The following is a 21,592-nucleotide window of genomic DNA, read 5'->3' as shown; positions in this document are numbered from 1 at the left end:
TGTACCGTTACAAGTGCGAAACTGCTATATTGTGATATTCTCGTTAAAGCGCACACAAGCATCGTGAAACCTTAAAGAACGATGTCATTTAGCGAGATACAGCGTTCTGTACTGCAATAAGTTTTGTCAAAAACTGTGAGGTCATGCAAATATCTTAAATATGAACGAAAGAGTGTAATAGAGCATTTTTAGATACAAGTGCGAATGTTAGGTTAGAATAAGATATGAACCGTCGTAAAACCGCATTAAACAATGTCACTTAGTGAGATGCAGTGTTTTTCACCATTACAAGTCGGGAACTGCGATATCTAATGAGAAAGCGCATAAGACTGACGTAATGTTGTAGAGAGCATTGTAAAGTAGCGAGTAAAACGTTTTCTAACGATAGACGTGCGAAGGATATGTTAGGCTGAGTTATGTTACTTTAGGCTAGGTAGCATCGTGAAACCACAAAAAAGGGCGTCATCTAACGAGATAGTGTTGTTTTATTGCATGTACGAAACTGCAATAGGTGAAATGTTGTGAAAGCACATAAAACGGCATGAACAAGCCAGATACTGCGTGTTGTACCGTTACAAGTGAGAAACTGCTATATTGTGATATTCTCGTTAAAGCGCATGCAAGCATCGTGTAACCTCAAAGAACGATGTCATTTAGCCAGATACAGCGTTCTGTACTGCAATAAGTTGGTGAAAAACTGTGCGGTTATGCAAATATCGTAATTGTGAACGAAACAGTGTAATAGAGCGTTTTTAGATAAAGTGCGAATGTTAGGCTAGGTTAGGATATGAACCGTCGTAAAACCGCATTAAACAATGTCACTTAGTGAAATGCAGTGTTTTTCACCATTACAAGTCGGGAATTGCGATATCTATTGTGAAAGCGCTTGCAACCGTCGTTAGGTTGGGTTGATTTGGGTTGGGTTGGTTTGGGTTGGTTTGGGTTGGTTTGGGTTAGGTTAGGTTAGGGTAGGTTGGGTTGCGTTAGGTTAGGTTAGGTTAGGTTATGTTAGGATGGTTAGGTTAGGTTAGGTTAAGTTAGGTTAGGTTAAGTTAGGTTAGGTAAGGTTAGGTTAGGTTAGGTTAAGATATGAACCGTCGTAAAACAGCATTAAACAATGTCACTTAGTGAGATGCAGTGTTTTTCACCATTACAAGTCGGGAACTGTGATATCTATTGTGAAAGCGCTTGAAACCGTCGTAATGTTGTAGAAAGCAATGTAGAATAGCGAGTCAAACGTTTTCTAACGATAGAAGTGCGAGGGTTATGTTAGGTTGAGTTATGTTAGTTTAAGCTAGGCAGCATCGTGAAACCACCAAAAACGACGTCATCTAACGAGATAGTGTGGTTTTATTGCATGTACGAAACTGCAATAGGTGAAATGTTGTGAAACACACAAAACGGCATGAACAAGCCAGATACTGCGTGTTGTACCGTTACAAGTGAGAAACTGCTATATTGTGATATTCTCGTTAAAGCGCATGCAAGCATCGTGAAACCTTAAAGAACGATGTCATTTAGCGAGATACAGCGTTCTGTACTGCAATAAGTTGGTGAAAAACTGTGCGGTTATGCAAATATCGTAATTGTGAACGAAACAGTGTTATAGAGCGTTTTTAGATAAAGTGCGAATGTTAGGCTAGGTTAGGATATGAACCGTCGTAAAACCGCATTAAACAATGTCACTTAGTGAGATGCAGTGTTTTTCACCATTACAAGCCGGGAACTGCGATATCTAATGTGAAAGCGCATAAAACCGTCGTAATGTTGTAGAGAGCATTGTAAAGTAGCGAGTAAAACGTTTTCTAACGATAGACGTGCGAAGGATATGTTAGGTTGAGTTATGTTAGTTTAAGCTAGGTAGCGTCGTGAAACCACCAAAAAGGACGTCATCTAACGAGATTGTGTTGTTTTATTGCGACTACGAAACTGCGATAGGTGAAATATTGTGAAAGGACACGAAATGGCATGAACTAGCCAGGTACTGCGTGTTGTACCGTTACAAGTGCGAAACTGCTATATTGTGATATTCTCGTTAAAGCGCATGCAAGCATCGTGAAACCTTAAAGAACGATGTCATTTAGCGAGATACAGCGTTCTGTACTGCAATAAGTTGGTCAAAAACTGTGAGGTCATGCAAATATCTTAAATATGAACGAAAGAGTGTAATAGAGCGTTTTTAGATACAAGTGCGAATGTTAGGTTAGAATAAGATATGAACCGTCGTAAAACCGCATTAAACAATGTCACTTAGTGAGATGCAGTGTTTTTCACCATTACAAGACGGGAACTGCGATATCTAATGAGAAAGCGCATAAGACCGACGTAATGTTGTAGAGAGCATTGTAATGTAGCGAGTAAAACGTTTTCTAACGATAGAAGTGCGAAGGATATGTTAGGTTGTTATGTTAGTTTAAGCTAGGTAGCGTCGTGAAACCACCAAAAAGGACGTCATCTAACGAGATTGTGTTGTTTTATTGCATGTACGAAACTGCAATAGGTGCAATGTTGTGAAAGCACACAAACCGGCATGAACGAGCCAAATACTGCGTAATGTACCGTTACAAGTGCGAAACTGCTATATTGTGATATTCTCGTTAAAGCGCATGCAAGCATCGTGAAACCTTGAAGAACGATGTCATTTAGCGAGATACCGCATTCTGTACTGCAATAAGTTGGTGAAACACTGTGAGGTTATGCATATATCGTCATTGTGAACGAAACAGTGTAATAGAGCGTTTTAGATCAAGTGCGAATGTTAGGTTAGGTTAAGATATGAACCGTCGTAAAACCGCATTAAACAATGTCACTTAGTGAAATGCAGTGTTTTTCACCATTACAAGTCGAGAACTGCGATATCTATTGTGAAAGCGCTTGCAACCGTCGTTAGGTTGGGTTGGGTTGCGTTAGGTTAGGTTAGGTTAGGTTATGTTAGGATGGTTAGGTTAGGTTAAGTTAGGTAAGGTTAGGTTAGGTTAATATATGAACCGTCGTAAAACAGCATTAAACAATGTCACTTAGTGAGATGCAGTGTTTTTTACCATTACAAGTCGGGAACTGCGATATCTAATGTGAAAGCGCTTGAAACCGTCGTAATGTTGTAGAAAGCATTGTAGAATAGCGAGTCAAACGTTTTCTAACGATAGAAGTGCGAAGGTTATGTTAGGTTGAGTTATGTTAGTTTAAGCTAGGCAGCATCGTGAAACCACCAAAAACGACGTCATCTAACGAGATAGTGTTGTTTTATTGCATGTACGAAACTGCAATAGGTGAAATGTTGTGAAAGCACATAAAACGGCATGAACAAGCCAGATACTGCGTGTTGTACCGTTACAAGTGAGAAACTGCTATATTGTGATATTCTCGTTAAAGCGCATGCAAGCATAGTGTAACCTCAAAGAACGATGTCATTTAGCCAGATACAGCGTTCTGTACTGCAATAAGTTGGTGAAAAACTGTGCGGTTATGCAAATATCGTAATTGTGAACGAAACAGTGTTATAGAGCGTTTTTAGATAAAGTGCGAATGTTAGGCTCGGTTAGGATATGAACCGTCGTAAAACCGCATTAAACAATATCACTTAGTGAAATGCAGTGTTTTTCACCATTACAAGTCGGGAATTGCGATATCTATTGTGAAAGCGCTTGCAACCGTCGTTAGGTTGGGTTGGGTTGGGTTGGGTTGGGTTAGGGTAGGTTGGGTTGCGTTAGGTTAGGTTAGGTTAGGTTATGTTAGGATGGTTAGGTTAGGTTAGGTTAAGTTAGGTTAGGTTAGGTAAGGTTAGGTTAGGTTAAGATATGAACCGTCGTAAAACCGCATTAAACAATGTCACTTAGTGAAATGCAGTGTTTTTCACCATTACAAGTCGAGAACTGCGATATCTATTGTGAAAGCGCTTGCAACCGTCGTTAGGTTGGGTTGGGTTGCGTTAGGTTAGGTTAGGTTAGGTTATGTTAGGATGGTTAGGTTAGGTTAGGTTAAGTTAGGTAAGGTTAGGTTAGGTTAATATATGAACCATCGTAAAACAGCATTAAACAATGTCACTTAGTGAGATGCAGTGTTTTTTACCATTACAAGTCGGGAACTGCGATATCTAATGTGAAAGCGCTTGAAACCGTCGTAATGTTGTAGAAAGCAATGTAGAATAGCGAGTCAAACGTTTTCTAACGATAGAAGTGCGAAGGTTATGTTAGGTTGAGGTATGTTAGTTTAAGCTAGGCAGCATCGTGAAACCACCAAAAACGACGTCATCTAACGAGATTGTGTTGTTTTATTGCATGTACGAAACTGCAATAAGTGAAATGTGGTGAAAGCACACAAACCGGCATGAACAAGCCAGATACTGCGTGTTATACCGTTACAAGTGAGAAACTGCTATATTGTGATATTCTCGTTAAAGCGCATGCAAGCATCGTGAAACCTCAAAGAACGATGTCATTTAGCGAGATACAGCGTTCTGTACTGCAATAGGTTGGTGAAAAACTGTGCGGTTATGCAAATATCGTAATTGTGAACGAAACAGTGTTATAGAGCGTTTTTAGATACAAGTGCGAATGTTAGGTTAGGTTAAGATATGAGCCGTCGTAAAACCGCAGTAAACAATGTCACTTAGTGAGATGCAGTGTTTTTCACCATTACAAGCCGGGAACTGCGATATCTAATGTGAAAGCGCATAAAACCGTCGTAATGTTGTAGAGAGCATTGTAAAGTAGCGAGTAAAACGTTTTCTAACGATAGACGTGCGAAGGATATGTTAGGTTGAGTTATGTTAGTTTAAGCTAGGTAGCGTCGTGAAACCACCAAAAAGGACGTCATCTAACGAGATTGTGTTGTTTTATTGCGACTACGAAACTGCGATAGGTGAAATATTGTGAAAGGACACGAAATGGCATGAACTAGCCCGGTACTGCGTGTTGTACCGTTACAAGTGCGAAACTGCTATATTGTGATATTCTCGTTAAAGCGCACACAAGCATCGTGAAACCTTAAAGAACGATGTCATTTAGCGAGATACAGCGTTCTGTACTGCAATAAGTTGGTCAAAAACTGTGAGGTCATGCAAATATCTTAAATATGAACGAAAGAGTGTAATAGAGCATTTTTAGATACAAGTGCGAATGTTAGGTTAGAATAAGATATGAACCGTCGTAAAACCGCATTAAACAATGTCACTTAGTGAGATGCAGTGTTTTTCACCATTACAAGTCGGGAACTGCGATATCTAATGAGAAAGCGCATAAGACCGACGTAATGTTGTAGAGAGCATTGTAAAGTAGCGAGTAAAACGTTTTCTAACGATAGACGTGCGAAGGATATGTTAGGTTGAGTTATGTTACTTTAGGCTAGGTAGCATCGTGAAACCACAAAAAAGGGCGTCATCTAACGAGATAGTGTTGTTTTATTGCATGTACGAAACTGCAATAGGTGAAATGTTGTGAAAGCACATAAAACGGCATGAACAAGCCAGATACTGCGTGTTGTACCGTTACAAGTGAGAAACTGCTATATTGTGATATTCTCGTTAAAGCGCATGCAAGCATCGTGTAACCTCAAAGAACGATGTCATTTAGCCAGATACAACGTTCTGTACTGCAATAAGTTGGTGAAAAACTGTGCGGTTATGCAAATATCGTAATTGTGAACGAAACAGTGTAATAGAGCGTTTTTAGATAAAGTGCGAATGCCGTTTTATGTGCTTTCACAACATTTCACCTATTGCAGTTTCGTACATGCAATAAAACAACACTATCTCGTTAGATGACGTCGTTTTTGGTGGTTTCACGATGCTGCCTAGCTTAAACTAACATAACTCAACCTAACATAACCTTCGCACTTCTATCGTTAGAAAACGTTTGACTCGCTATTCTACATTGCTTTCTACAACATTACGACGGTTTCAAGCGCTTTCACATTAGATATCGCAGTTCCCGACTTGTAATGGTAAAAAACACTGCATCTCACTAAGTGACATTGTTTAATGCTGTTTTACGACGGTTCATATATTAACCTTACCTAACTTAACCTAACCTAACCTAACCTAACCATCCTAACATAACCTAACCTAACCTAACCTAACGCAACCCAACCCAACCTAACGACGGTTGCAAGCGCTTTCACAATAGATATCGCAGTTCTCGACTTGTAATGGTGAAAAACACTGCATTTCACTAAGTGACATTGTTTAATGCGGTTTTACGACGGTTCACATCTTAACCTAACCTAACATTCGCACTTGATCTAAAACGCTCTATTACACTGTTTCGTTCACAATTACGATATATGCATAACCTCACAGTGTTTCACCAACTTATTGCAGTACAGAATGCGGTATCTCGCTAAATGACATCGTTCTTCAAGGTTTCACGATGCTTGCATGCGCTTTAACGAGAATATCACAATATAGCAGTTTCGCACTTGTAACGGTACATTACGCAGTATTTGGCTCGTTCATGCCGGTTTGTGTGCTTTCACAACATTGCACCTATTGCAGTTTCGTACATGCAATAAAACAACACAATCTCGTTAGATGACGTCCTTTTTGGTGGTTTCACGACGCTACCTAGCTTAAACTAACATAACTCAACCTAACATTACCTTCGCACTTCTATCGTTAGAAAACGTTTTACTCGCTACTTTACAATGCTCTCTACAACATTACGACGGTTTCATGCGCTTTCACAATAGATATCGCAGTTCCCGACTTGTAATGGTGAAAAACACTGCATCTCACTAATTGACATTGTTTAATGCGGTTTTACGACGGTTCATATCTTAACCTAACCTAACATTCGCACTTGTATCTAAAAACGCTCTATTACACTGTTTCGTTCACATTTAAGATATTTGCATGAACTCACATTTTTTGACCAACCTATTACAGTACAGAACGCTGTATCTCGCTAAATGACAACGTTCTTTAAGGTTTCACGATGCTTGCATGCGCTTTAACTAGAATATCATAATATAGCAGTTTCGCAATTGTAACGGTACAACACGCAGTACCTGGCTAGTTCATGTCGTTTTGTGTCCTTTCACAATATTTCACCTATCGCAGTTTCGTAGTAGCAATAAAACAACACTATCTCGTTAGATGACGTCGTTTTTGGTGGTTTCACGACGCTGCCTAGCTTAAACTAACATAACTCAACCTAACATGACCTTCGCACTTCTATCGTTAGAAAACGTTTTACTCGCTACTATACATTGCTTTCTACAACATTACGACGGTTTCAAGCGCTTTCACATTAGATATCGCAGTTCCCGACTTGTAATGGTGAAAAACACTGCATCTCACTAAGTGACCTTGTTTAATTCTGTTTTACGACGGTTCATATCTTAATCTAACCTAACATTCGCACTTGTATCTAAAAACGCTCTATAACACTGTTTCGTTCACAATTACGATATTTGCATAACCGCACAGTTTTTCACCAACCTATTGCAGTACAGAACGCTGTATCTCGCTAAGCGTGTATCCACACGACGGACATATCCGCGCAAATCCCTCCCGCGGACGTTCGTTCCGCCGCCCGTCCGGCTGCGAAGCACATTCAGACGACGGACGAAGCGAGCAGACGGACGCGCTGGAGAAAAAAAACATGGCGGCACTGTCTGAAGCGAGAGCTGCCCGCTTCAAATCTTTAAGCTCTTCGTAGCGCATCGCGTGGGCTGTTATTCCCAAACTGATGGTTGTGTAGGCTTTAGGTCTGTGTCCTCGAGCTTCGACGGCAACGTATACATGACTATTTGGTACTGTTTCCGAGCGCCGTACTCGTTTTCTGAAAAGTGTAGGCTTAGCGACCACCGCTATTGCCAATACATGAGCTCGGTGATCTGCGGTAGCGCTGGGGCTACCATATCTCGGAGCTCATGATAATGTGCGAATGTTTGCTTATTCTTCTTTTCTATAGATGGCGCGACCAGTCTGAAAGTAGAAAACCCATTCATCGCTAGCCATTCGAGGTTTAGGTTTCCGTCTATGACGCTGAGTTTGAAGTTGAAGTGAATATGGAGGTCGAAAGAAAGCAACGAATAGCTGCAATGGCTGTTGTATTAGCAGAATTAGACGATGAAGCGCTGTTCTTCCCTGTAAAACGATCTTGTTGGCAAAAGGACTACATCGCTAACAAGCATCTGGGTATGCAATATCAACTCTATCGTGAACTTTTGCTTAGCGACAGCCAAGAATACAGGAGGCTTCTGCGAGTGTCGAGAGAGCAGTTTGTCCAGTTGCTGTCGCTCGTAGGACCTCGCATACAACGACAGGACACCGTAATGCGGCGAGCCATATCAGCTGAAACAAGGCTGCAGGTCACGCTACGATACCTTGCTTCAGGCAAGTGTTGCACGTCTGTGCATTTCTACTCGAAACATTGCTCCTATTGTTGCATCCGAGACTGTTCAGACTTGGAGAGCCTCGCTTTTAGAGGTGGCATTACGTTGTGTGTTGTAAAACGCCAGCAAGGTCTTGAATAGGCACATATGTGACACTAATAAAACAAATCTTGCGAAGGCTACGAAAGCCCTCTTACACAGCCTCGCTGTCGTTGATGTACAGTTTGGCACTCTTGGCATACATCTGCGAATTAGTGACGGTATTTTTTTCCCTTTGTGCAGGAGAGAGCCACCACTCCTTGAGTCGCCAATTTCGTCTGGGCCACTCGACTGTAAATGATATCATCCATGAAACATGTAATGTAATTTATGAAGAGCTGAAGAATGAATTTCTCAAAACTCCAAGCACCGAGGATGAGTGGAGAGACGTCGTTGCTGGTTTCAGTAGAAACTGGAACTTTCCAAACTGCGTTGGAGCGATGGATGGAAAGCATGTGATAATTACTAAGCCAGCAAACACGGGAACAGTTTACAGAAACTACAAGAAGAGCTTTAGCATTATACTGTTTGCCGTGGTCGATGCGAACTACAAATTTTTGTACACGGATGTTGGTGCGCCAGGGTCACAGGGAGATGCGGGCGTCTGGCAAACTACGCCTCTGCAAGCACACTTGTCAAACATGTCGGCTGGTCTTCCGGAACTGGTCAAGGTGGGAAGCTTGCCTGATCTGTACTTGCCACCAGTTTTCGTCGGTGATGACGCGTTTCCTCTTGGAAGAAACTTGATGAAACCGTTTGGGGAACGTTCGTTATCAGAAGAGAAGAGAATATTTAATTACAGGTAATTTATGTCACTACTGAAACAGCACTATGTGATATTTAACCGTTTAATCGAAGGTGCGCTAACCCAGATTTGCAGCACACATTAGCATGCTACTATCTTCTCAGTGGTGTAAAGTGTATAAAATTATATCTTACTTTTTTTAATGCTTTACAGGTTATCCAGGGCTCGGCGTGTAGTTGAGAGCACCTTTGGAATACTTGCGAATAGGTTTAGATTTCTGCACACCGTGATTGACGCTGAGCCAAAACGGGTGACATCAATGGTGAATGCAGCATGCGTATTGCACAACTTCCTCGCCAATGAATTGAACGCAGCTGACTCGTGTGCCGACACAACGCCTACTGCAACTCTGTTCTCTACACAGCCTTATTCTCGCGGACGAGTAAGTGCTGTTGGCTCCGCCGTACGTGACAGCCTATGCGAATTTTTGAATGGCAGGGGTGCTGTGTCATGGCAGCGTACGTCAGCCCACTTGGAGGCCGATGTATACAGAAGGCCATAAGATTACGCAAAGATAGTGCAAGATGCACATGCGTTGTCATAAAATAAAGTTGTTGAAAAATAAAATGCGGTTTGTTTAGTTGAAGGGCGAGATCTTGTATACGCTGTCATATGAATGGCATTTCAAATTACGGATATTTACTTAAAACTGAGTTTCATTCACACTGACAACAATGCTGGAGGTAAGCAACGATTTATTAACTGGCAATATTAAATGAGATCTGTTGAGCTTTCTTACTCGCTTTTGTTGATGTAGATTTCAAGTGCGCTTAAGATAGCCTTCTGGCATGGGATCAGCTTATCCTTCGGAACCTCGCGCATGTGTGCAGCAACAACTTTACCAAAATAGTCGATATCATCTTCCTGCTGTGTGGTACTCGCTGGTTGGCCTACGCTTGCAGCTATTTTTTCCAACACAGTTTGCCGTTGGGCCAATATTTCATCTAAACGATGGGGAGATCGGCGCCTTTTCTTCTGTGTTCCTTGGCGGGACATTGCAGAGAGTGCCTTGCCCGCAATTGGGTCGTCCACGGTAATGTTTTGGTCGTCAGTCGCTGCAGCTGCATCGTCTGAGGTTTGTGAAGGATCATCAATGTCTGGTCGTACCTGCAAGACACAAAATGGCGCACAAAGTCTCTCGCAATTCCAAAATGTAATGCTTTGCAGACACACATCTGCGTATCTATTCCGATTACAATCTGTATTACAACCACGTAAAAGCAATGGTACATTATTCGTGATTTGGCGTAATTAGAGCGCAAGATTCAAACTTCAGTGTCAACAATTTTTGGTCATATCTAATTTAAATATAGAAACGACGTTTGAATAATTCAGCACACCAAGCAACTAATCTTAATGTAGAATTATTTTGGTGTGTGTTCAAGCATTGAAAAGGTTGTAAGGCTGTATAAGAAAGTGCTAAGTAATAAAAAATACATATTGTAAAAATTTACGCGGCACAAGAAGGCTTCATCACAAATACGAAAAACAAGGGCAGTTTACCTTCATGGTCTCCGCCGCAGCTTGGCATGCATCAGTGCTCACAGAACGCCAACAGGTCACTTTTGAAGCATCCAAAAACCTGAGTGAATTATAAAAGCGCCAGCGACCTTTATAAACGTCCGAGCTTGGCATTCCACTCTTTGTGGATTCTACTTTCTTCTTCTCCAACCGGTATGTGCGTCTCTTATTGTCAAAGAAGCGCCGAAGGGCTTCTGTAAAAAAAAAAGAACAAAACAGAGGGGGGGGGGTGATTATAAGTACGATTTACACCATGCAGTTTCGGTCAATCACCATCACAACACATTATGCTGAAAAAACGTGGCTGGTGCTCTAACGAATACTGCAGTGAATGTTTTCAGTTTTACCGCAAGCTTACGCATCACAAGCAACGTTTGGCGGACTCGTCGCCATTAACACTGTTCTTGAATTTCGCGCCGATTCCTTGATTAAAATGCATTTTTATTGAGCAGCCCTGCCTCCGGCACGGTAGCATGCTTGGGAATGCGCTGACCACGGCCGTCACTTGTAGACACCAATGTGCCCCACGTCATGCATAACAGGTACATTCCAGAAGGTTATTATCACGAAACCCACCCATATAATAACGCAAAACATAGAGAGTAAATATAAATGGTACTTACTGGCATCGTACGGCCCGTACGCAGGCCACTCCTCGTTCATTTCCTTCGCTATGCGTTCCCATATACTCTCCTTCACTGTTGTGTCCGCGTACTCGGCGAGTGTCATATCCCACAATGCGGGGAACTGCTCAACAAGGCGCAGCAGAAAAAAAGTTGCGTCGTCGCTCAAGTTCATAGTTGGAGTTGTTTGCGGTAGTGTGCGTCGAACGTACTTCCCACGCAAAAACCCAAACAAGACGAGCAGAAAAAAAAAACGTGCCTGTTGCCAGACCCTTATAACTTCGTCGGCTAAATTTACGAAACCACACGAGAAACAGAAAAATAAGCGCTTGTTGCCACACTAGTATTGGCGTCCTCCGCTAAATTTGTCGTGTTTTTCCGCGGGAATCCGTTTGCGAAAAAGAGCGTGGCATTTTCCGTCCGCGACGTCCGCGGACGCGGCACGGATGGCGGAAATCCGTGACGTGGGGTCACGTGACGCGCCGTCCGCCGCGGAAAAGACGGATTTGGTCCGTCGTGTGGATACACGCTAAATGACATCGTTCTTTGAGGTTACACGATGCTTGCATGCGCTTTACCGAGAATATCACCATATAGCAGTTTCTCACTTGTAACGGTACAACACGCAGTATCTGGCTTGTTCATGCCGTTTTATGTGCTTTCACAACATTTCACCTATTGCAGTTTCGTACATGCAATAAAACAACACTATCTCGTTAGATGTCCTTTTTTGTGGTTTCACGATGCTACCTAGCCTAAAGTAACATAACTCAACCTAACCTATCCTTCGCACGTCTATCGTTAGAAAACGTTTTACTCGCTACTTTACAATGCTCTCTACAACATTACGAAAGTTTTATGCGCTTTCACATTAGATATCGCAGTTCCCAGCTTGTAATGGTGAAAAACACTGCATCTCACTAAGTGACATTGTTTAATGCTGTTTTACGACGGTTCATATCTTAACCTAACCTAACCTAACCTTACCTAACCTAACTTAACCTAACCTAACCATCCTAACATAACCTAACCTAACCTAACGCAACCCAACCTACCCTAACCTAACCCAACCCAACCCAACCCAACCCAAACCAACCCAACCCAAATCAACCCAACCCAACCCAACCCAACCTAACGACGGTTGCAAGCGCTTTCACAATAGATATCGCAATTCCCGACTTGTAATGGTGAAAAACACTGCATTTCACTAAGTGACATTGTTTAATGCGGTTTTACGACGGTTCATATCCTAACCTAGCCTAACATTCGCACTTTATCTAAAAACGCTCTATAACACTGTTTCGTTCACAATTACGATATTTGCATAACCGCACAGTTTTTCACCAACTTATTGCAGTACAGAACGCTGTATCTGGCTAAATGACATCGTTCTTTGAGGTTACACTATGCTTGCATGCGCTTTAACGAGAATATCACAATATAGCAGTTTCTCACTTGTAACGGTACAACATGCAGTATCTGGCTTGTTCATGCCGTTTTATGTGCTTTCACAACATTTCACCTATTGCAGTTTCGTACATGCAATAAAACAACACTATCTCGTTAGATGACGTCGTTTTTGGTGGTTTCACGATGCTGCCTAGCTTAAACTAACATAACTCAACCTAACATAACCTTCGCACTTCTATCGTTAGAAAACGTTTGACTCGCTATTCTACATTGCTTTCTACAACATTACGACGGTTTCAAGCGCTTTCACATTAGATATCGCAGTTCCCGACTTGTAATGGTAAAAAACACTGCATCTCACTAAGTGACATTGTTTAATGCTGTTTTACGACGGTTCATATATTAACCTAACCTAACCTTACCTAACTTAACCTAACCTAACCTAACCATCCTAACATAACCTAACCTAACCTAACCTAACGCAACCCAACCCAACCTAACGACGGTTGCAAGCGCTTTCACAATAGATATCGCAGTTCTCGACTTGTAATGGTGAAAAACACTGCATTTCACTAAGTGACATTGTTTAATGCGGTTTTACGACGGTTCATATCTTAACCTAACCTAACATTCGCACTTGATCTAAAACGCTCTATTACACTGTTTCGTTCACAATTACGATATATGCATAACCGCACAGTTTTTCACCAACCTATTGCAGTACAGAACGCTGTATCTCGCTAAATGACATCGTTCTTTAGGTTTCACGATGCTTGCATGCGCTTTAACGACAATATCACAATATAGCAGTTTCTCACTTGTAACGGTACAACACGCAGTATCTGGCTTGTTCATGCCGGTTTGTGTGCTTTCACCACATTTCACTTATTGCAGTTTCGTACATGCAATAAAACAACACAATCTCGTTCGATGACGTCCTTTTTGGTGGTTTCACGACGCTGCCTAGCTTAAACAACTCAACCTAACATAACCTTCGCACTTCTATCGTTAGAAAACGTTTGACTCGCTGCTCTCTATTGCTTTCTACAACATTACGACGGTTTCAAGCGCTTTCACATTAGATATCGCAGTTCCCGACTTGTAATGGTGAAAAACACTGCATCTCACTAAGTAACATTGTTTAATGCTGTTTTACGACGGTTCATATCTTAACCTAACCTAACCTAACCTTACCTAACCTAACCTAACTTAACCTAACCTAACTTAACCTAACCTAACCTAACCATCCTAACATAACCTAACCTAACCTACCCTAACGCAACCCAACTTACCCTAACCTAACCCAACCCAACCCAACCCAACCCAAACCAACCCAACCCAAATCAACCCAACCCAACCCAACCCAACCTAACGACGGTTGCAAGCGCTTTCACAATATATATCGCAATTCCCGACTTGTAATGGTGAAAAACACTGCATTTCACTAAGTGACATTGTTTAATGCGGTTTTACGACGGTTCATATCCTAACCTAGCCTAACATTCGCACTTTATCTAAAAACGCTCTATAACACTGTTTCGTTCACAATTACGATATTTGCATAACCGCACAGTTTTTCACCAACTTATTGCAGTACAGAACGCTGTATCTGGCTAAATGACATCGTTCTTCAAGGTTTCACGATGCTTGCATGCGCTTTAACGAGAATATCACAATATAGCAGTTTCGCACTTGTAACGGTACATTACGCAGTATTTGGCTCGTTCATGCCGGTTTGTGTGCTTTCACAACATTGCACCTATTGCAGTTTCGTACATGCAATAAAACAACACAATCTCGTTAGATGACGTCCTTTTTGGTGGTTTCACGACGCTACCTAGCTTAAACTAACATAACTCAACCTAACATATCCTTCGCACTTCTATCGTTAGAAAACGTTTTACTCGCTACATTACAATGCTCTCTACAACATTACGTCGGTCTTATGCGCTTTCTCATTAGATATCGCAGTTCCCGACTTGTAATGGTGAAAAACACTGCATCTCACTTAGTGACATTGTTTAATGCTGTTTTACGACGGTTCATATATTAACATAACCTAACCTTACCTAACTTAACCTAACCTAACCTAACCATCCTAACATAACCTAACCTAACCAAACCTAACGCAACCCAACCCAACCTAACGACGGTTGCAAGCGCTTTCACAATAGATATCGCAGTTCTCGACTTGTAATGGTGAAAAACACTGCATTTCACTAAGTGACATTGTTTAATGCGGTTTTACGACGGTTCATATCTTAACCTAACCTAACATTCGCACTTGATCTAAAACGCTCTATTACACTGTTTCGTTCACAATTACGATATATGCATAACCTCACAGTGTTTCACCAACTTATTGCAGTACAGAATGCGGTATCTCGCTAAATGACATCGTTCTTCAAGGTTTCACGATGCTTGCATGCGCTTTAACGAGAATATCACAATATAGCAGTTTCGCACTTGTAACGGTACATTACGCAGTATTTGGCTCGTTCATGCCGGTTTGTGTGCTTTCACAACATTGCACCTATTGCAGTTTCGTACATGCAATAAAACAACACAATCTCGTTAGATGACGTCCTTTTTGGTGGTTTCACGACGCTACCTAGCTTAAACTAACATAACAACCTAACATATCCTTCGCACTTCTATCGTTAGAAAACGTTTTACTCGCTACATTACAATGCTCTCTACAACATTACGTCGGTCTTATGCGCTTTCTCATTAGATATCGCAGTTCCCGACTTGTAATGGTGAAAAACACTGCATCTCACTAAGTGACATTGTTTAATGCGGTTTTACGACGGTTCATATCTTATTCTAACCTAACATTCGCACTTGTATCTAAAAACGCTCTATTACACTCTTTCGTTCATATTTAAGATATTTGCATGACCTCACAGTTTTTGACCAACTTATTGCAGTACAGAACGCTGTATCTCGCTAAATGACATCGTTCTTTAAGGTTTCACGATGCTTGCATGCGCTTTAACGAGAATATCACAATATAGCAGTTTCGCACTTGTAACGGTACAACACGCAGTACCTGGCTAGTTCATGCCATTTCGTGTCCTTTCACAATATTTCACCTATCGCAGTTTCGTAGTCGCAATAAAACAACACAATCTCGTTAGATGACGTCCTTTTTGGTGGTTTCACGACGCTACCTAGCTTAAACTAACATAACTCAACCTAACATAACCCTCGCACTTCTATCGTTAGAAAACGTTTGACTCGCTATTCTACATTGCTTTCTACAACATTACGACGGTTTCAAGCGCTTTCACAATAGATATCACAGTTCCCGACTTGTAATGGTGAAAAACACTGCATCTCACTAAGTGACATTGTTTAATGCTGTTTTACGACGGTTCATATCTTAACCTAACCTAACCTAACCTTACCTAACCTAACTTAACCTAACCTAACCTAACCATCCTAACATAAGCTAACCTAACCTTACCTAACGCAACCCAACCTACCCTAACCTAACCCAACCCAACCCAACCCAAACCAACCCAAACCAACCCAACCCAAATCAACCCAACCTAACGACGGTTGCAAGCGCTTTCACAATAGATATCGCAATTCCCGACTTGTAATGGTGAAAAACACTGCATTTCACTAAGTGACATTGTTTAATGCGGTTTTACGACGGTTCATATCCTAACCTAGCCTAACATTCGCACTTTATCTAAAAACGCTCTATTACACTGTTTCGTTCACAATTACGATATTTGCATAACCGCACAGTTTTTCACCAACTTATTGCAGTACAGAACGCTGTATCTGGCTATATGACATCGTTCTTTGAGGTTACACGATGCTTGCATGCGCTTTAACGAGAATATCACAATATAGCAGTTTCTCACTTGTAACGGTACAACACGCAGTATCTGGCTTGTTCATGCCGTTTTATGTGCTTTCACAACATTTCACCTATTGCAGTTTCGTACATGCAATAAAACAACACTATCTCGTTAGATGACGTCGTTTTTGGTGGTTTCACGATGCTGCCTAGCTTAAACTAACATAACTCAACCTAACATAACCTTCGCACTTCTATCGTTAGAAAACGTTTGACTCGCTATTCTACATTGCTTTCTACAACATTACGACGGTTTCAAGCGCTTTCACAATAGATATCGCAGTTCTCGACTTGTAATGGTGAAAAACACTGCATTACACTAAGTGACATTGTTTAATGCGGTTTTACGACGGTTCATATCCTAACCGAGCCTAACATTCGCACTTTATCTAAAAACGCTCTATAACACTGTTTCGTTCACAATTACGATATTTGCATAACCGCACAGTTTTTCACCAACTTATTGCAGTACAGAATGCGGTATCTCGCTAAATGACATCGTTCTTCAAGGTTTCACGATGCTTGCATGCGCTTTAACGAGAATATCACAATATAGCAGTTTCGCACTTGTAACGGTACATTACGCAGTATTTGGCTCGTTCATGCCGGTTTGTGTGCTTTCACAACATTGCACCTATTGCAGTTTCGTACATGCAATAAAACAACACAATCTCGTTAGATGACGTCCTTTTTGGTGGTTTCACGACGCTACCTAGCTTAAACTAACATAACAACCTAACATATCCTTCGCACTTCTATCGTTAGAAAACGTTTTACTCGCTACATTACAATGCTCTCTACAACATTACGTCGGTCTTATGCGCTTTCTCATTAGATATCGCAGTTCCCGACTTGTAATGATGAAAAACACTGCATCTCACTAAGTGACATTGTTTAATGCGGTTTTACGACGGTTCATATCTTATTCTAACCTAACATTCGCACTTGTATCTAAAAACGCTCTATTACACTCTTTCGTTCATATTTAAGATATTTGCATGACCTCACAGTTTTTGACCAACTTATTGCAGTACAGAACGCTGTATCTCGCTAAATGACATCGTTCTTTAAGGTTTCACGATGCTTGCATGCGCTTTAACGAGAATATCACAATATAGCAGTTTCGCACTTGTAACGGTACAACACGCAGTACCTGGCTAGTTCATGCCATTTCGTGTCCTTTCACAATATTTCACCTATCGCAGTTTCGTAGTCGCAATAAAACAACACAATCTCGTTAGATGACGTCCTTTTTGGTGGTTTCACGACGCTACCTAGCTTAAACTAACATAACTCAACCTAACATATCCTTCGCACGTCTATCGTTAGAAAACGTTTTACTCGCTACTTTACAATGCTCTCTACAACATTACGACGGTTTTATGCGCTTTCACATTAGATATCGCATTTCCCGGCTTGTAATCGTGAAAAACACTGCATCTCACTAAGTGACATTGTTTAATGCGGTTTTACGACGGTTCATATCCTAACCTAGCCTAACATTCGCACTTTATCTAAAAACGCTCTATAACACTGTTTCGTTCACAATTACGATATTTGCATAACCGCACAGTTTTTCACCAACTTATTGCAGTACAGAACGCTGTATCTCGCTAAATGACATCGTTCTTTAAGGTTTCACGATGCTTGCATGCGCTTTAACGAGAATATCACAATATAGCAGTTTCTCACTTGTAACGGTACAACACGCAGTATCTGGCTTGTTCATGCCGTTTTATGTGCTTTCACAACATTTCACCTATTGCAGTTTCGTACATGCAATAAAACCACACTATCTCGTTAGATGACGTCGTTTTTGGTGGTTTCACGATGCTGCCTAGCTTAAACTAACATAACTCAACCTAACATAACCCTCGCACTTCTATCGTTAGAAAACGTTTGACTCGCTATTCTACATTGCTTTCTACAACATTACGACGGTTTCAAGCGCTTTCACAATAGATATCACAGTTCCCGACTTGTAATGGTGAAAAACACTGCATCTCACTAAGTGACATTGTTTAATGCTGTTTTACGACGGTTCATATCTTAACCTAACCTAACCTAACCTTACCTAACCTAACTTAACCTAACCTAACTTGACCTAACCTAACCTAACCATCCTAACATAACCTAACCTAACCTAACCTAACGCAACCCAACCTACCCTAACCTAACCTAACCCAACCCAACCCAACCCAAACCAACCCAAACCAACCCAAACCAACCCAACCCAAATCAACCCAACCTAACGACGGTTGCAAGCGCTTTCACAATAGATATCGCAATTCCCGACTTGTAATGGTGAAAAACACTGCATTTCACTAAGTGACATTGTTTAATGCGGTTTTACGACGGTTCATATCCTAACCTAGCCTAACATTCGCACTTTATCTAAAAACGCTCTATTACACTGTTTCGTTCACAATTACGATATTTGCATAACCGCACAGTTTTTCACCAACTTATTGCAGTACAGAACGCTGTATCTCGCTCAATGACATCGTTCTTTGAGGTTTCACGATGCTTTCATGCGCTTTAACGAGAATATCACAATATAGCAGTTTCTCTCTTGTAACGGTACAATACGCAGTATCTGGCTTGTTCATGCCGGTTTGTGTGCTTTCACCACATTTCACTTATTGCAGTTTCGTACATGCAATAAAACAACACAATCTCGTTAGATGACGTCCTTTTTGGTGGTTTCACGACGCTGCCTAGCCTAAACTAACAACTCAACCTAACGTAACCTTCGCACTTCTATCGTTAGAAAACGTTTGACTCGCTACTCTACATTGCTTTCTACAACATTACGACGGTTTCAAGCGCTTTCACATTAGATATCGCAGTTCCCGACTTGTAATGGTGAAAAACACTGCATCTCACTAAGTAACATTGTTTAATGCTGTTTTACGACGGTTCATATCTTAACCTAACCTAACCTAACCTAACCATCCTAACATAACCTAACCTAACCTAACCTAACGCAACCCAACCTACCCTAACCTAACCCAACCCAACCCAACCCAACCCAACCTAACGACGGTTGCAAGCGCTTTCGAAATAGATATCGCAATTCCCGACTTGTAATGGTGAAAAACACTGCATTTCACTAAGTGACATTGTTTAATGCGGTTTTACGACGGTTCATATCCTAACCGAGCCTAACATTCGCACTTTATCTAAAAACGCTCTATAACACTGTTTCGTTCACAATTACGATATTTGCATAACCGCACAGTTTTTCACCAACTTATTGCAGTACAGAACGCTGTATCTGGCTAAATGACATCGTTCTTTGAGGTTACACTATGCTTGCATGCGCTTTAACGAGAATATCACAATATAGCAGTTTCTCACTTGTAACGGTACAACACGCAGTATCTGGCTTGTTCATGCCGTTTTATGTGCTTTAACAACATTTCACCTATTGCAGTTTCGTACATGCAATAAAACAACACTATCTCGTTAGATGACGTCGTTTTTGGTGGTTTCACGATGCTGCCTAGCTTAAACTAACATAACTCAACCTAACATAACCTTCGCACTTCTATCGTTAGAAAACGTTTGACTCGCTATTCTACATTGCTTTCTACAACATTACGACGGTTTCAAGCGCTTTCACATTAGATATCGCAGTTCCCGACTTGTAATGGTAAAAAACACTGCATCTCACTAAGTGACATTGTTTAATGCTGTTTTACGACGGTTCATATATTAACCTAACCTAACCTTACCTAACTTAACCTAACCTAACCTAACCATCCTAACATAACCTAACCTAACCTAACCTAACGCAAACCAACCCAACCTAACGACGGTTGCAAGCGCTTTCACAATAGATATCGCAGTTCTCGACTTGTAATGGTGAAAAACACTGCATTTCACTAAGTGACATTGTTTAATGCGGTTTTACGACGGTTCATATCTTACCCTAACCTAACATTCGCACTTGATCTAAAACGCTCTATTACACTGTTTCGTTCACAATTACGATTATGCATAACCTCACAGTGTTTCACCAACTTATTGCAGTACAGAATGCGGTATCTCGCTAAATGACATCGTTCTTCAAGGTTTCACGATGCTTGCATGCGCTTTAACGAGAATATCACAATATAGCAGTTTCGCACTTGTAACGGTACATTACGCAGTATTTGGCTCGTTCATGCCGGTTTGTGTGCTTTCACAACATTGCACCTATTGCAGTTTCGTACATGCAATAAAACAACACAATCTCGTTAGATGACGTCCTTTTTGGTGGTTTCACGACGCTACCTAGCTTAAACTAACATAACAACCTAACATATCCTTCGCACTTCAATCGTTAGAAAACGTTTTACTCGCTACATTACAATGCTCTCTACAACATTACGTCGGTCTTATGCGCTTTCTCATTAGATATCGCAGTTCCCGACTTGTAATGATGAAAAACACTGCATCTCACTAAGTGACATTGTTTAATGCGGTTTTACGACGGTTCATATCTTATTCTAACCTAACATTCGCACTTGTATCTAAAAACGCTCTATTACACTCTTTCGTTCATATTTAAGATATTTGCATGACCTCACAGTTTTTGACCAACTTATTGCAGTACAGAACGCTGTATCTCGCTAAATGACATCGTTCTTTAAGGTTTCACGATGCTTGCATGCGCTTTAACGAGAATATCACAATATAGCAGTTTCGCACTTGTAACGGTACAACACGCAGTACCTGGCTAGTTCATGCCATTTCTTGTCCTTTCACAATATTTCACCTATCGCAGTTTCGTAGTCGCAATAAAACAACACAATCTCGTTAGATGACGTCCTTTTTGGTGGTTTCACGACGCTACCTAGCTTAAACTAACATAACTCAACCTAACATATCCTTCGCACGTCTATCGTTAGAAAACGTTTTACTCGCTACTTTACAATGCTCTCTACAACATTACGACGGTTTTATGCGCTTTCACATTAGATATCGCAGTTCCCGGCTTGT

At 41.1% G+C, this 21,592-nt stretch overlaps 1 protein-coding gene across 1 annotated transcript; it reads right to left on the bottom strand.

Moving 5' to 3' along the window:
• Positions 1 to 9,856: 9,856 nt before the first annotated feature.
• On the bottom strand, positions 9,857 to 11,863 carry LOC119179742 (uncharacterized). The gene is made up of 3 exons (XM_037430865.2): positions 11,323 to 11,863; positions 10,682 to 10,893; positions 9,857 to 10,285 (listed from the first exon to the last, which is right to left on the bottom strand). Exons 1-3 carry the CDS (start codon positions 11,495 to 11,497, stop codon positions 9,914 to 9,916), a joined length of 759 nt encoding a protein of 252 aa, XP_037286762.1. The 5' UTR covers positions 11,498 to 11,863; the 3' UTR covers positions 9,857 to 9,913.
• Positions 11,864 to 21,592: the final 9,729 nt, after the last annotated feature.

This window comes from Rhipicephalus microplus, unplaced genomic scaffold (genome assembly GCF_043290135.1).
Source record: "Rhipicephalus microplus isolate Deutch F79 unplaced genomic scaffold, USDA_Rmic scaffold_102, whole genome shotgun sequence".
NCBI classification, from domain to species: Eukaryota; Metazoa; Arthropoda; class Arachnida; order Ixodida; family Ixodidae; genus Rhipicephalus; species Rhipicephalus microplus.
Note: the sequence above shows the minus strand (reverse complement) of the source record. Positions and strands in the feature narration are given on the sequence as shown.